We start from the raw sequence: 16,886 nt of genomic DNA on the forward strand, positions 1-16,886 counted from the left end.
TTGTAGGCATTGCTTCACTGACGTATAGCATCCGACATTGTTAATTAGATGCCTGATTGCAGTCTGATTCTTATTTCTTTGACAATCAATAGAACTCACATTTTTGTGATCTCTTTCTCTACCCCTTTCAAGCTCTTAAAGTCTCCTGTTTATCCTTGATATACTCCATTCCCTAATGGACTCAGATTAAATTTTTCAATCTAGCAACTCAAGTACTTCTAGGAAATTTTCTCATGTTATTTGTGACAGTTTTCCCTTTCCATATATTTTTTTTTTCCTATTTTCACTGTTTTTGCAATTCCTGTCAATCAAATGTAACTTCTGGATTGATCCTCAACTACTTACTATATTACTTTCATTTCCTTGTCTTAGATACCATTTTCTGGGAGAGTACCTTGATTATTTTTCAACCTTTCTAGTGAGTATTTTGGCAGTAATTAATTTGTAAGAGCCTTTTCTTGTTCTCACTTTGTTCCTTTTGTGTAGCATACTATTCTCATTTTACAGATGCCTCTTAAATCTGAGTATTCTAATTAGAAGGATTTTCCTTAAAGTCTCTTCTGTCACTGAATTGCCTCACCACCTTCATTCCCCTGCTCTGGGTCCTTTTTACTTTTTGTTTATCTTGTTGACTCTCTGGAGGATTTCCTCAAATATGTTGTGATTCTTATACACTCAGATATGAACATGCATATATTTGTGTGGTGTGGAGGCAGGTAGTAGGCTTGGCTCAGTAAAAGGCTTCCCTCTCGAGTGGTTGGTAGGAAGAGGTTGTTTCCCTGAAGACTAAATGCCAGGATGCAGAGATCTTTTGGCAAAAAATCATCTCATGTTTTTGTCTGGGGTTTGGATAATGTAAGTGATTCTCTAGAGTGAGAGACAAGGGGATCAAATGTTACTGCAGGTTTTCAGTTTATGCTCTTATTTTTTTATTCTTAAATTTTTTTTTTTTTTTTTTTTGCGGCACTGCACTGCATGCATGGATCTTAGTTCCCCAACCAGGGAGTGAACCGCCCCCCCCGCCACCCCGCAGGGGAAGCTTGGATTCTTAGCCACTGGACCACCAGAGAAGACCCCTGATGCACTTATTTTTAGCCCTGTTCCACCTTACCCTTCATTGAACCAGGGGTTTCCAAGTCCCAAGTCATCTGGAATTTGGCAGGTAGACAGCTGCCTCCTTTCACTGCATTGCCATCAACAAGTATTTCAAGTTGTCACTCCTTCCATCTAATTTTATTGTTGATGAAACCACCATTTTATCCATTTTCTATCCTCTAGAATTTTGTTTCCCTGTCCCATCATTGTTGTTCATATATTTTAAACCATTTTAACTCATTATTGTTTTATTGGAAGCTAAATGATTTAAAAAAGAATGTTGATAATCCTTTGATACAGTAGTACCACTTTTAGAAAACTAAAACTAATTATTTTAGTTTTTGACAATGGTTTATATACTTATCAGTGTTAATATTTTACAAAAAATGAAAACAGTCCAACTGACTAACAATAGTAGAATGATTATATGTGGTGGAATGTTCTGCAACCACTAAATATCATAATTTAAGGAATATTTAGTGATATGATAAAATATTTGCAATAATATTAAGTGAAACATGCAAAGTATAAAATCCAGTGGTGTGTATAGACACTTCATTTTTCTTAAATATATTAATACATGCCTAGAAAAGACTGGAAGGAAATAAATACCTGAGGTATTAACAGTGGTTAAATTTTCCTGCATTGTCTATATTTTCTACAGTGAGCCTAAATTACTTACATGATCAGAAGGGAAATTTAAGAAAAAGATCATGGCTTATTTGGAGTGGTAAGATGTTCTTGTGGGGTGTGGAATGGATAGTGGGGAACAGCAGAATAAGAGTCAGGGGAAATACAGTGGTCAGTTACCAAGGACCTAATGCCAGGCGAGGGGATTCAGCTGGAGAATATATATAACCCCAGTGTTTGTGACATGCAGTTAAAGCTGTGGAGAGTGGAGGCTGGGCTGGTGAGGGGAGAAAGGCCTCTGGAGATCATACAGACCACTTCTGTCAGAGTCCAGGAGAGACCCTGGATTCTGACCCAGGCAGCAGCAGGGGCCAGAGAAGACAGATGGAATGAGCAGGCCTTCGGGGCACGGGGGATCAATCCAGGCTTCCACACCCTGTGACACATAATCTCTGACAACTGGGGCCTAGCCCAGACCCGAGAGGTCCTGGTTTCTGTGTGCCTCTCTGGGGCTGCCCTGTGTCACCCTGGGTGTGAGGAGGCAACCTAAGTCCTAGCGGGCTACTTGGCTACCCAGGTCCCCGTGCTGGGCCAATAGCAAGGTTGTAACTGCTGTTAGTTGGAGGGGTTTTCTGTGTGCTAGGCACTCTGCTAAATGCCAAATGTTTTTTTTTAATCTCATTTAGACTTCACCTGAGGAGGGAAGTTCTCTTATTATCTACATTCTCTTTATTTATTTTTTTGAAGTAAGTTTTTATTGGAGCATGGTTGCTTTACAATGTTGTGTTAGTTTCTACTATACAGCAAAATGAATCAGGTGGGTATACATATGCCCCCACTTTTTTGGATTATCTACATTTTCATAGTCAGTAGTCACAGTCAGGATTAAGATAACTAAGGCTAAAGGCCATTATCTCCTCACCCAAGCTATCTTCTCAGTGTGCCTCCAAGAACCCCTCTCCTCATCTAAAAGTGCTTTATTTAATTGGAACAACAGTGCTTGCCTATGGTAAGAAGTTCGGTGGTACAAGAGCAGACAATAAAGAAGTTGTGTCCCAGCCCAGAGTACCCCAGTAGGTGCATCACAGAGATAACTGTTGTCAATTTCTTGGGGATCCTCCCAGACATGCATTTATAGTCTTATATATTCCCCCCCACACACGCACACACACGACCTTAGGATACTTGTTTTTTTCTTAACTCAGTGTGTCTTGGAGATGGTTTGTTTGCCTGTAAGTTCTAATTCTTTTTCACTGCTGTGTGATATTCTGTTATATGGATGTACTGTGATTCATGGAGCAAGTGCCCTACTGGTGGTCATGTAGGTTCTTTTCTATCTTTTGCTTTTACAAACAATGCCATGATGAATATCCCAGCATACTGTCCTTTATCAGTTTATCCTGCAGACAAAGTTGTATGCATACAATTTTGTCTGCAGGATAAATTGATAAAGGGTATATGCATTTGATATTTAGACAGAAATTGCAAAAGCAGTTCCCAGTATGTGTGAAAATGCCCACTTGCCTGAATCCTCTATGATACTATTGTTGTCTTTTCTGCTCTGATAAATGAAAAATGCTCTCATATTTTAGTTTGCATTCAGTTAAAGTGAGGGAGAAGGCAATGGCACCCCACTCCAGTGTTCTTGCCTGGAGAATCCCACGGACGTAGAAGCCTGGTAGGCTGCAGTCCATGGGGTCGCACAGAGTCGGACACGACTGACGCGACTTAGCAGCAGCAGTAACATGAGTGAACCTGAAAATCATGTCTTGTGTTTAAAAGCCATGTGTATTTCTTTTTGTGTGTGAATTGCCTGTACATGTTCTTTAAGCATTTTTTTTTCTGTTGGGTTGTTGACCCTCTTAAGAATTTATTTCTAAAGTGAAAAGTGAAAGCGAAAGTCGCTCAGTCGAGTCCGACTCTTTGTGACCCCATAGACTATACAGTCCATGGAATTCTCCAGGCCAGAATACTGGAGTGGGTAGTCTTTCCCTTCTCCAGGGGATCTTCCCAACCAGGGGATCAAACCCAGGTCTCCTGCACTGCAGGCGGATTCTTTACCAGCTGAGCCACAAGGAAAGCCCTAAGAATTTATTTCTACCAATTCTGTAGTAAAGAAATGACACTTCTCATCTGCCATATGTGCTGCAAGTATTTCCCCCAGTTTACAGTCAGTCCCTTTACTGTGATCTTTGCTGTTTGGATATTTACCATTTATTGTCAGATCAAAGACTTGCCCTCTTAAAGATGCTTCATTCTCCCATGATTTCACCTAGTCCTTTCAGACAGGTTCATTGGAAATCCATTTTATAGTAGGGACCGAGTTGGGTCCTGGCCCCACAGCCGGCCGCTTTCCCCCGGGTTCCAGCAGGAGGAACCGAGCGGGAGAACCGCAAAGATGGTGACCCGGCCTCGCTTCCTGGAGCTGCGGGGCAAGAGCCTGCAGCCTGGCGCCTGAGGGTCCGGGATCTGGGTTGGACTGGCTGGCGCCTGGGATACCCGGAGGTGAGGGTCTCACTGGGGAGGGGCAGTTGCAGAGGGAAGAGCGGGAAGGGGCGGGGTGAGCCAGGAGTGCAGAGGATGGAGGGGAAGGAGGGATTGGCAGTTTGGCCAAGGGAGGATCTGGCTATAGTCAGGCGCTGGGAGCGGGTGTGTTGGGAAGGAAAGCGGAGAAGAGGCTGCAGCCTGAGGTCAGCTACTGAGAGGAGGAGGCTGCCACCGGGGAGTGGGCGCTGTGCTGGGAGCTGGGGACGGGGCCAGGGCAGGCAGGAAAAGAATAGGTATGAGGGTGGGGAAGAGCAGAGAGAGAAGGGAGCGGGGCGGCGGAAGGAATAGACAAGGTGGGAGGGTGAGGGGAATGGGTTGGAGAAGGAAGGGCTCGTACCAGCGCAAGGACAGCTTCCTCCAGACCCTGGGACTCCGGTCCTGCCGAGCTGACTTCTCTCGCCTCGGGCCGCTGGAAACAAGTCAGACGTGCCACTGTGGACAAGATTATTTTGCCAAAGTTCCTGACAGTATGCTACTCTGGCCCTGCTGCTCACTTACCTCCAACCCAGGACAAATCCCTAACTTCTCTGAACGTAAATCCTCTCTTCCACTCAGGGTTAGGCGGTTGGGATGAAATGAGGCGATTGAAAGGGATTTGTAACCCTTTATTTAAAGGCTGCCTGGTTGCAGAAGCCTGCCATAGTTCTGTGGATGTTGTTGTTTAGTCGCTAAGTTATGTTCGACTCTTGCAACTCCTGCGCTGTAGCCTTCCAGGCTCCTCTATCCATGGGATTTCCCAAGCAAGAATACTGGAGTGTGTTGCCATTTCCTTCTCCAGGGGATCTTCCGGACCCAGGAATCAAACCGGAGTCTCCTGTGTTTCCTGCATTGGCAGGCGGGTTCTTTACCACTGAACCACCAGGTAAGCCCATTCCTGTGGATAGATGTGGGTGAGAGAGACCAACCCTAACTTGACTGGGAAAACATTTTTTTACTTTTACAGTTCAACATGGAGTACAGTGCCAGTTGACTCCCTCACGCATAGACGTCAATGGCAGGAGCTGCTGAGCCACTGTTCTTTTTTGTCCCCTGGTGGTGGTGAGCCCTCAACTGGGCAGACTGGGGCCAGCAAAGCCCTTAGTCAGGCTCAGTCCTGCCTCTCGAGCTGGTCTGGATTTACCATCACCGCTGCTGGGAGTTACACCAAATCTACTTGAAGCTTGAGAGTAAGAAGCAGAGAGGTCTTGGCTGTTGAGAGGAAACAGGTCAGAGGGAGGAGATGTGAAGTTATAACTCAGTTCCCAAAAGTTAGAGTCTGTTTAGATGCAGTCCAAGGAACCATTATGCTGAGGAAGGAGCCAGCATTTATGGGCTGTCCCCATTGCCTATAAGCCAAGGGAAGGGGAGAAGGTAGGGCCAGCATTAAAAAAAAAAAAAAAAAAAAAAACCTACTTATTTGGCTGCCACAGGTCTTAGTTGAGCACACAGGATCAGTTGCAGCATGTGGGATCTGGTTCCCTGACCAGGGATAGAACTTGGGTCTCCTGCAATGGGAGGACGGAGTCTTAGCCACTGGACCAGTAGGGAAGTGCCACGAGTTATCCTGTAGCAGATGCGATGTATTACTCCCTTGCTGAGATGGCCCGTTCTGACACCCACCTAGTACTTTTTCCAACCCTAACGCCCCCATCTACAGTTTTCCCGAGGCATGAGGTGGTCACTGTATTCCGGGCAAGGCAGTCTTTCATGGGACAAGCCCTCCACTGGGCTTGGAGGGAAACCGACGGAGATCGCCTTCTACGAGGGTGCTATCGAGAGGCTCCCCTCAATTCCTAGACAGCCGAGGGCTGCGCCGGACAAGAGCCGCCGGGCCTCTGATGACGCACTACCGGCCGCGCCGCTGTTCTTCCGGCCTCGGCAGGTGACTCTAACCCCTGGGTCTCCGTGTACCTCACGGACAGTGGTCGCTGCCCTGTGGGGAGCCCCGGACATCACGGTGAGCGGGCGGGACCCAGGGGAAGGGAAAGACAGACACCGCACGCCTCTCGGCAGTGGCGGCAGCCCTGGTTTATGTGGAAACCCGCCCGGGCCTCGTTCTCCCCGAATATTTGCGTACCGGGACGGCCCCGAGCTCCTGGCAGCCCATCCCGGCTTGCAGCTTCAGCACTGCACTCACCAGGGCCTGGCACACAGAACACGCCTAAGAAGATGATTGCGTGAATGAGTGAATGATGATTGAGTAACGGATAAATGACCGAGACCTAGGACCCGAGTTCGGAAACGAAATCCTGGGGGTCAGAGTTCTCCGTTTGGGTACAGCTGTTTCCCCCAAAAGTCCTGCAGCTCAAACTTAAAAAAAAATTGAAGGGACTTAAGAGGAGAAAACAAATAGTGTGAAACCCACTAGCGAGAGAGTTTGGAGACCTGAGCTGTAATTCCCTGGGATACCGAGCCGGTTTCTTGATCTCTACTGTTGAATTGTCACTGCCTTCTTTTCTCTACAAAGCTCATTTGACAGTATGTACTCTGAAACGTTTATGTCTAACAACAAAAGTTTACTATCCATTACTTGCCAAATATTACGTAGAATTTAGAGGCGGGACTACAAGAGTGAGTGACCTCGGAGCCTTGCCAAGTGGGAAGTCGCTTCCCAGTGTAGTACTGGAAGATATATATGTGAGCAGACCTGTGATAATATTTTAAACCTCGTTTATTTGGCAGCTAACGAATACCAGGCACTGTTTGAAACAGTTGTGCATTTATTTAGCCTTCAGAACATCTAATTTTCAATGAGGAAATCGAGGTCCGCAGAGAATAGATGGCTTATCCGAGGACGCACTGCTATTAAGGACCCAACGCTGCAGAAAATGTAGGTCCAGGGTGCTTTTGCAGCCTGGAGGAATACTTTACTTGGGGCCAACAAGCAAACCAGGAAGGGCTTCACAAAACAGTACATTTAAGTGTGGTGTTATGTAAGGAATTGTGGTTTCAGTTCTTGAAAAACACCTGGCTTCCCAGAATCCTTCAGCCGCTTCTAGAGGAGTAGCAAAGTAGCAGCAGGGAGAAACCTTACAAGACATGAGGAGGATGCTAGGTCCCTGTAAATTTTAGCAAGATGAAGTTTTTTATATATATATATATGTATATATATATATACCTGTTTTCCGCAAATATGGATTAAGTTTGATCCTTTTAGCATCTTAAAATCATGAACAGATATTTCACATTACTTATTTGTGTAAGCATTCCATTCTGGCCGACTTAGAAGCCAGGTGTCAGCCAACTGTGACCCATGGGCTAAATTTTGGTCTACCACCTGTTTTTGTTAAAAAAAAAAAAATTGTTGAAACAAACAAGCTCACTTGTTTACATATTGTCTAGTTCTGTTTTCCAACTACAAAGGCAATGCTTGCCAACTTTTGATTTAGACAAACAGCTTAGATGATCCACAACTGGAGAGTATATGTAACAGACTTGTCCTTCTCAAACGTGATATTTCTGAACTTATGTTGAGTGCTTGCTATGTGGCATATATTTTTATAAGTGCTTTATGTGAACTCATTTAGTCAAGGGTTTCACAGAGCGTTGGAGCTGGAAGGACTTGGAATATTACCTGATTTGTCACCTTTTTCAGATAAATAGCCTGTTCACATGGTCTATGTCTTGAGTTTCAGTACAGCTCACTTTGCCACTTTGATCTTATTCTGAATGGGAAACCTATACCATATCCATTAGATGTGGCATTTTTTTAAAAAGGGTTTTTTTTGGGGGGGCGGGGGATTAAAACTCTGAGCCAGATCTTTCACTTTAAGATATTTTTTGGATTATGAAAGTAATTCATGTTTATTGCAGGACAAGTGAAATATGTAGAAGAATATAAAGGACAAAATAAAGTAACCCATTAAATGACCTAGAGATCAGTTGTTGACATTTTGGAGGGTCTTCTACTGTCCTTTTTTATGTGTGTATTTTGTGTGTATCTGTGTAGTTGATAATTGTTTCTGTTTATTGAATGCTTACTTTAGTACTGGTATATATGTGCATATTTTTTGTTTTTAGTGTTTTGTAGTCTCCTGTTTTAACATATGTATTCTCATGAGTATTCTTTGAAAACATGAGTCTTAATAATTTCATAATCTGTTATATTGGTATACCGTCAATTTTTACTTGCCTGTATTTTCTTAAAATTATAGTAATAATGTGATCCTTGCACATAAGTCTCATCTCTGATTATATTTTTCACTTTTTTCTGTGATTACAGAGTTATTTATTTCTACAGGAAAACTTTCAAGCATTACAAAAAGAAAGGCCTTAAGACAACAAAAGTTTCAGACTTCTCTGGTGGTCCAGTGGTTAAGACTGTGCTCCCAACCCAGGGGCCAAAGGTTCAATCCCTTGTTGGAGAAGATCCTGCATGCCCTGTGGTGCAGCCAGAAAAAAGAAAAAAGTGTCCCATAATCTTATTCCTCAGAGATGATCGTGGCTAACAAATTGATAGATATTGTGAGAGATTTAAGTTATTTATTTATTTAGGCCATGCTGTGCAGCTTGTACGACCTTAGTTTCCCAACCTGGGATTGAGCCAGGCCCTCAGCAGTGAAAGGGCAGAGTACTAACCACTGGACCACCAGAGAATTCCTTAAGTTAGTTTTTTAAAAATAAAGCAGAATATAAATAATTGAGGAAATATGGGAAATAGAGGGGGGAAAATCATTCATAATTCATATCCCCATGGTGATGATTAATTTTCTTTTTTGGTCTTATTCATATGCATATTTTAAACATACATATATGATGCTACATTTGTATCTGAAATTATGACATATTGATAAATTTGAGGATCTTCTGAGATACATTGCAGGTGTATGTAGTATACACCTGAGAATTTTGAGACTGAGAATTTTGTTCTGAGTTCCTGTACCTACAAAATGGTGATCATGGTGTCCCAATTGACACTCAGCATACAACTTTAAGACCTAATATATATAACTGGATTATCTCTAGAAAGATGGTACCAGATTACATTCCCACCAGTCGTGTGTGAGAGGCTCTTTTCCTGACCTTTGCCAGTTTTTGAGTTTTAGCATTAAAGAGAAATTTTCCAATTTGATATAAAAGTTAATTCTTCATTCTTTCAGTTCTCATTTTTTTGATTACCATGAAGGTGGAGCTTTGTTTTGATATGTTTATTGGCTTTTTGTAATTCTTGGAGTATTTGTTATACTACCCATTTTTCTGTCAGTTCATCTTTTTTCTTTACTCATTAATAAGAATCTTTTTATTTATCAGGTCCATCTACTTTTTGATGTGTAAATTTAAAAAATACATTTTTAACCCTTTACTCAATTTAGATTTATTTTGGTATGTGGTATGAAATAGGAATCTCACTAAGTGTTTTTTCCAGATAGTTAAACAATCTCAGCATAATTGGGGAGAGATCGATTGTTTATGATTAGAAATGCCAATTTTTATCATATATTAAATTATTTTACATATTTCTCTTAGGGGATTAAGAGTCTATAAAATCAAAAGCCAGAGTTTAACTTCCTTGTAAATGTGTAAACTCACTGTTAAGGTTTCCTAATTACACTCTCTTTTTTTTTAAGCTGTGCCACACAGTATGCAAAATCTTAGTTCCCCCACCAGGGATCAAACCCCCACTCCCTGAGTTGGAATGGCGGTCTTAACCACTGAACTGCTGGGGAGATCCCCTAGCTATATACTCTTGATGATTTTATCTGTTACCCCCAGAATTTCAATTACTCTCTTTATGACAAAAATTCTAAATATAAGTTTTCTTCCCATACCTTTCTCCTCTAATATCCATGTATGCCTGATATTTCAAACCGAGTGTATTTTTTCCCTCCCAAACCAGTGTTCCCACTCTCATTAAAGGTTACTGTCATCACTCAAGCTTCAAACCAGCAAATTGTCATTAACCTTTTCTCCTTACATCTCCCTCTAATATTCCTTTTGTCCTGTTGTTTTTTCTCTTAGTCAGCCCAGTCTCCTTATTGGACTGCTGAAACAACCTCTCAGGGGTACTCCAGCCTTCACCTTGCCTCCGACCTTCCACCCCTGTACACACTTCTTTTCTTGTACTATGGACAAAAGGATGTGTGTGTGTAATAGCAGATCTAATCATGTCACATCTTTTCAAACCTTTTCCGGTCCTTTTTGTGGCTTTCTGCTCAGTTTAGGGTTAATTCCTTAAAATGACCTGCAGGATTGTATTTGCTTGCCTCAGGCTTCATGGCTCATTTCTAGTGTTTCATACTTTGGCCTTACTAGATCTCGTTCATTCTTCTGAAGCATGGGGCTTGATTCCTTTTATATACTCCCTTTCATTTCTCTTGATATCTTCTTTTCCCTCTTCACCCATCTAATCCTTACTTATCTCTTCTTCAGTGAGGCTTTCTTTCCCAGGTTAGATTAGGTCCCCTTTGCTCAGCATTCCACAGTGCCCAATATTTCTGCTTTGGCTCAGACAGTAAAGCATCTGTCTACAATGCGGGAGACTCGGGTTCGAGCCCTGGGTTGGGAAGATCCCCTGGAGAAGGAAATGGCAATCCACTCCAGTACTATTGCCGGGAAAATCCCATGGACAGGGGAGCCTGGTAGGGTACAGTCTATGGGGTCTTAAAGAGTTAGACAGGACTGAGCGACTTCACGTTCACTTTCACTTTATTTGTAACTACTGGTGTAATTTCTTTGTTGAGCTGTGACCTAAGCTCTGGGTGGGCAGGGTCATGTCTGACTTTTTCTCCACTGTCTAGTTCTGATTATACCCAGACCCCACTCTACCTCATGAATATCTGTAGGATTCTGCAGTGGGTCCACTTTATGTCCCTGTTATGGAAGAGGATCAGGAGATCCCACCTAGAATCCTCCTAAACCTCTAAAACTCAACACTGAGGCACAGACCTTGATGAGAAGGCCACAGAGCTGGTCTTATTAATTACTTCACCAGACATCCTATTCTTTCATGTTTTCTGAGGTCTTCATTATGATAAACCATCCCCCTGCCTTCTGTTTTTCTTGAGATGTTTCCAGTTTTACTTCTCACTTCAGGCTTATAGGGAGAGATATTTTTTGATGAACAGTTACAATTTTGACTTTCCAAAAACCAGAACCTTTCTACTATTTTTGCAACTCTTTGTAAGTCAAAAATTATTTCACAGAATGTGTTTTTTTAACTGCAGCCTATGGTTTTATATTGAGCTGTGCCTGAAGAAAAAATTTTTCACTGATAAGACACCTTGAAGAAAGGACAATCAGTGTATCTCTAGATTGTATCAAATAGAGAGAAATCCCTAACTACTATCCAGCTCCTTGACATATAGGGGAGGTGGGTGGATCAGACCTAATGCATTAGCCTTGCTATGAGGCCATTTCCCCCATGTAAATTTTGATTATATTAATTACCTTTTCTTTAGATTATTGTATAATGGACTCATTGACATGGATATTCCCATTCATAGTTATTTTTATCTTTATAAATAACATTCTGATGTATTTATCAAGTGCTTGAGTATTTCCTAATATGTTAGTCTGTCTGGCTGTCACTTGAACAGCTGACAGAGTTTGTGAATCCAGAAAGCTGGAAGCCATCCGTAACACTTGGTGATGCAGGCACATTGCTATCCTGACAGGTTTTGTGTGAGTTATCAGATAGTATCCTCAGACAACAGCTCTTTCTCATTTTTCTGTTTACTGGGACAGTGATATCCCCTCCCCCACCTTTTTTTCCTCTATGAGCAGGGCTCCACTTCCAACCTTGAAGTCTTTTACAATCAAAGCAAAGAGAAGATTTGTGGATGTTGAATATGCAAGGAGCTGAAGAGAGAGTGATTGGAAGAGAGATTTGTCCAGGTGAGTGAGCAAGTGTTCACCAGTGGAAGAAATAGGAGGGCTTTGGAAATTTTACAAGAGAAACTGAATGAAGCTCAGAAGAGAAAATTGCCCTCTCTTTTGGGATGTTGGGGTGAATGTGAGTGAGCATCTCTTGGGGCCAGCTTTTCCCTGGTACTCATTTGATCTCATTTCCACTATTTGGCTCGTTTACATTCTCTCACTGTTTTGCCCTCATCTTAGTCTGTTATTTGTTTGTCTTTTTCCTTTTATCTCCCTTGTCTCTGATTGCCTCACTTCCTTGGTGTCTGCAGCTACCCATTTCTCATTAATGATCATCACCTTATCCTGGTGCAGATCTCTTCCACCGCTTATAATTCTGAATTACTTGCTCACTTGCTCTTATTGACCCTTACTCATAGGCCAGTATTAAGGCCTGTCAAAATGAGGTCCCTCTAAGTTAAGGGACTTCCACTCTGCCCTACACAAGAGACATTTACTGTGGTGGTTTTTTTCAGGTTGGATGAACAAGCCTGCTCCAGAGCAGAATGGCACTGATATTGAGTTGCCAGGGGTAGCATCAAAGAGATCCCGAGAGGATGAATACCAGGATTCTACATTTGAAGAAAAACGTATATGTGAGAACATGAGGGAAAACCCTCCCAGAGAGGCTCCTGGACCACGCTTTTTCCGAGAAGGTTTTGGAGCAATAACTTTTATCCATAAGGAAGCACCTCCAGAAATGATTAGCCAGGAATATCATTTTGAGAGAGGCTTGCTTTTGACCTCAAGTCTTGTTACACATCTCAGGGTTTCTACAGAAGAGAGCCTACATAAATGGGAGACAAGTAACATACACACCAATGAGATTTCAGGCCAAAGTAAATGTTTGACCCTCTCTACACAGAAAAAATCTTGGAAATGTGGTGAATGTGGAAAAACCTTTACTCAGCGCTCATCCTTTACCCAGCATCAGAGAACTCATACAAGACCCTACACATGTGAGGAATGTGGGAAAACTTTTAGTCGTAGCTCATTCCTTATTCGACATCAAAGAATTCATACTGGAGTGAAACCATATGCGTGTGAGCAGTGTGGGAAAACATTTAGATGTCGATCATTTCTTACTCAGCATCAGAGAATCCACACTGGAGAGAAACCATATAAATGTAACGAATGTGGGAATTCCTTCCGCAATCATTCACATCTCACTGAACACCAGAGAACTCATACTGGAGAAAAACCTTACAAATGTAATAGATGTGGGAAGGCCTTCAGTCAGAACACACACCTCATTCATCATCAGAGAATTCACACTGGTGAGAAACCTTATTTATGCAACGAATGTGGCTCTTCTTTTCGCAAACACTCAAATCTTACACAACATCAGAGAATTCACACTGGGGAAAAACCGTATAAATGTGATGAGTGTGGGAAAACTTTCCACACAAAGGCAAACCTCTCTCAGCATCAGAGAATTCATACTGGAGAGAAACCCTATAAATGTAAGGAATGTGGGAAAGCCTTTTGTCAGAGCCCATCCCTTATTAAACACCAGCGAATTCATACTGGAGAAAAACCGTATAAATGTAAGGAATGTGGCAAAGCTTTTGCTCAGAGCACCCCACTCACTAAACATCAGAGAATTCATACAGGAGAAAGACCCTACAAATGCAGTGAATGTGGTAAAGCTTTCATTCAGAGCATTTGCCTTATTCGGCATCAGAGAAGTCACACTGGAGAAAAACCCTATAAATGCAATGAATGTGGAAAGGGCTTTAACCAGAATACCTGCCTCACTCAGCATATGAGAATTCATACTGGAGAGAAGCCCTATAAATGTCAAGAATGTGGGAAAGCCTTTGCTCACAACACATCTCTTACTGAACATCACAGAACTCACACTGGTGAGAAGCTCTATAAATGTAGTGAGTGTGAGAAAACCTTCCGCAAGTATGCACACCTTAGTGAACATTACAGGATTCACACTGGTGAGAAGCCTTATGAGTGTGTTGACTGTGGAAAATTCTTTAGACATAGTTCAGTCCTTTTCAGACATCAGAAACTTCACAGTGCTGAATAAATCTGGCATTCGTGTGATGGTTTCTCTAGGGAGAGTGCTAGGAATCTGGCCTAGGGGAGAGGCACAGGAACAGTTCCTAGAGAGAAGGATAAAGGAGACTTGGACACCATACTCAGAAGAATATTCCCAAATATGGAGGTGGAAATTTGGAGAATGCAGAGCCTACTCCAGGTGGGCATCTGGGAATACAGGATAGGAAGGAAGTTCCTACTTTTCAGAGAAATCTTGGCTCCTTGCCATTCCTCTCCCTAGGGCACTCTAATAGCTGGAGGTGCCATTTATTAAGTTAACACTGTGTTTCCCTTATTACACTCCTGCCTTACCTCCCCAGCTTGTCGCCTGTGTTCACTGCTCACTAGGCTGGGTTGTCATTCCAAACTGGTGCTCAATGTGAAAGTGGCAGCTGTTCTGAGGGGGTGCTGAATAGCCTCTAAATGACCGAGGTGGCTATTGTGGGAAGGCTGCCCATCTGTGGACGTGGCCCCATGAAGGTTAGACAGAAACAAATGAAAACAGAGTCATTAATTTATTTATTCAATAAATATCGGGATATATGGCAAGAACTGGGCTGATCGCTACAGGAATGGTGAAGAAGACTTTATCAGGGTGAGGGAGATCTGTCCCAGTCCTTTAAAGCTAGAGGGTCACTTGGGGCTAAGAAGGAAATAAGTCAAAGCTTTTCTCAAATGCTGTCAGTTTGTGGGAGGGAAGGAAGATCTGCTCAGAGGGTCACAGAGAGGAAGACCTATCTTTTGTCCCTGTGGAATTATTGGCTTACCCAGAAAGGAAATGGTTTTTGCTGGGTTACCAGTGGTAAGAGGCCTCAGAGCAGGAAGCCTGCCTGTGACTGAGCAAGCCACCCACATATTCCTGACCTGGACTAGGGCATATTCCTGTCCCTTATCAGTTTGACTAGGCGACTAGTACACAGGGACCAGGGGATAGGAGCCCGCTAGGATCAGCTTGGGATTTGGTTTGTTAGCCCTTAGGGTGAGAAAGCATTCATGATAAAGGAAGACAGCCCCTTTCAGGTTAGCTGGACTTGGGCATTGGTTGGCCAGTCCTTAGAGAAAGCTTCAATGATGAAGTCACTGTACCGGAGAAGGCTAGGTTTTGTGTAATCATGGCATTGGAGGTTTGTTTTTTGCTTTTTTTGACTGTGCCACTTGGCACAAGGAATCTGAGTTTCCTTACCAAGATCGAATCCGTGCCCATTGCAGCGGAAGCGTGGAGTCTTAACCACTGGACCATCAGGGAAGTCCCAGCACTGGAGATAATCATAGATTCATGAGAGTCGGATGTTTGTTTTTATTAGGACTTTATTATTCCAGGATGTTTAGCATTCTTTGTGAACTAGAGCTATCTAAGGAACCCTTCTCATGGGATGCATTTGGAAAGAATTCTAAAGAGAATTACCTCTTTCAACGCTGAAAATCAAGATAGCATGATTTGCCATGACTGATGGCATTTTATTTTTTGAGTGAAAAGAAGGGCATGTTTCCCCTTTACTTCTCCATTCTCTTTCTTGTTCTTAACTGCTACCCAGAGAGTCAGCTGTTGAAGATTATATGAGGATAGCCTTTGATTGGTATTTGAAATAGTTTTCTATGCTCTGAAGTTTATATAGTTTTTAAAAATATGACCATTAAACACAACTAAAATAAGTTAATTCTGGAATGGTTCTTTGGAATTCAGCATTGATTTTTTTTCCCAGAGGAACTGTCTTATAAGCATTAGTAACTACCAATAATGGGAATATGACAGAAATAACGTACTTTCCCCTCTCCAGCTATAAAGATAATGTTCTCAAACCTGCCATAGAGCAGTTCATAATTGAATAAATTAATGTCTTAGGGGAAAAAACAACCCTATGAAAACTGTATGCTCATGGAAAGCAAATGTCTGTATTTTTTCAAACACTAAAGAATTCATTGCTAGCACATAGTAAATGCTCAGTAAATGGTTATTTGTTGTTAATATATTTTAATCAAACTTTGCTTACCAAAAACTTTAGGAACTTCTTGACATTTAGAGTGATATTTATATACTGCCGTCTTTGGAGTCTTGACTGGAGGTTAGAGAGGAAAGGGAGAGTTTTCTTGAGGAAGAAGTCGGAAAATCTTAAGGGTGAAAGATGCCTCAGTTGTTAGAAAGATTTTCTAAAATGGAATGGACAAACCAAGATTTTAATCCTCAGGCTAAGAAAATCTGGTACCATTTTTACTTCCTGGAGAAGCAGAAAGAAAAAACCCATCAGCTTTACCCTCATCCCATATTCTCACACATGCAGATATTTACTCCTGACTTTGTGTCAGTTGCTGGCCCACCATGTATCAAGTCTCTCCAGCTTGGCCTCAAGCTAGCTTCTTCCTCAGCCTTCCCTCATCATATCCAATCAACCACCATATCCAGTTGACTTATAACTCCTAAACTAGGAAGCCACCCCCACTGATAGTGCTTTATCCAAGCTCCCTGATTTATTTCCTAGGCTTTTCCCCCATTTTCCCAACTAGTCTTGCAGTTTCTTGTACCACTGGGCCATCTTTCACATGTCTTCTGGATGGTCTTTGCAAGACACAACTGTGGCAGCTCTGTGGTTCTCTCTGAATAAAGTGTTAGCCTCCAGGGGTACCTGAGTCTCCTCATCTGGCCTGTGCCTGCGTCATCATTTCAGAGGGCATTCCTTGCACGTTCTATTCCATGGTGCAAATTCCTGTGACTCATCATCATTGGACTCTAG

The 16,886-nt window shown here is 42.4% G+C and overlaps 1 protein-coding gene across 1 annotated transcript; it reads left to right on the plus strand.

The window, feature by feature from the left end:
• The first annotated feature begins 6,088 nt into the window (after positions 1-6,088).
• ZNF502 (zinc finger protein 502) lies at positions 6,089-15,815 on the plus strand. The gene is made up of 3 exons (XM_061396200.1): positions 6,089-6,208; positions 11,974-12,084; positions 12,582-15,815. The coding sequence occupies exons 2-3, from the start codon at positions 12,030-12,032 to the stop codon at positions 14,144-14,146; spliced, it is 1,620 nt and encodes a 539-aa protein (XP_061252184.1). The 5' UTR covers positions 6,089-6,208; positions 11,974-12,029; the 3' UTR covers positions 14,147-15,815.
• Positions 15,816-16,886: the final 1,071 nt, after the last annotated feature.

Source organism: Bos javanicus, chromosome 22, assembly GCF_032452875.1.
Source record: "Bos javanicus breed banteng chromosome 22, ARS-OSU_banteng_1.0, whole genome shotgun sequence".
NCBI classification, from domain to species: domain Eukaryota; kingdom Metazoa; phylum Chordata; class Mammalia; order Artiodactyla; family Bovidae; genus Bos; species Bos javanicus.

Excerpts from the sequence above, each read along its gene's own strand:
- ZNF502 (XM_061396200.1), top strand. The coding sequence starts at position 12,030 with ATGTTGAATATGCAAGGAGCTGAAGAGAGAGTGATTGGAAGAGAGATT. Across the intron at positions 12,085-12,581 it reads TGGAAGAGAGATTTGTCCAG|GTTGGATGAACAAGCCTGCT; the intron begins GTGAGTGAGCAA and ends GGTTTTTTTCAG.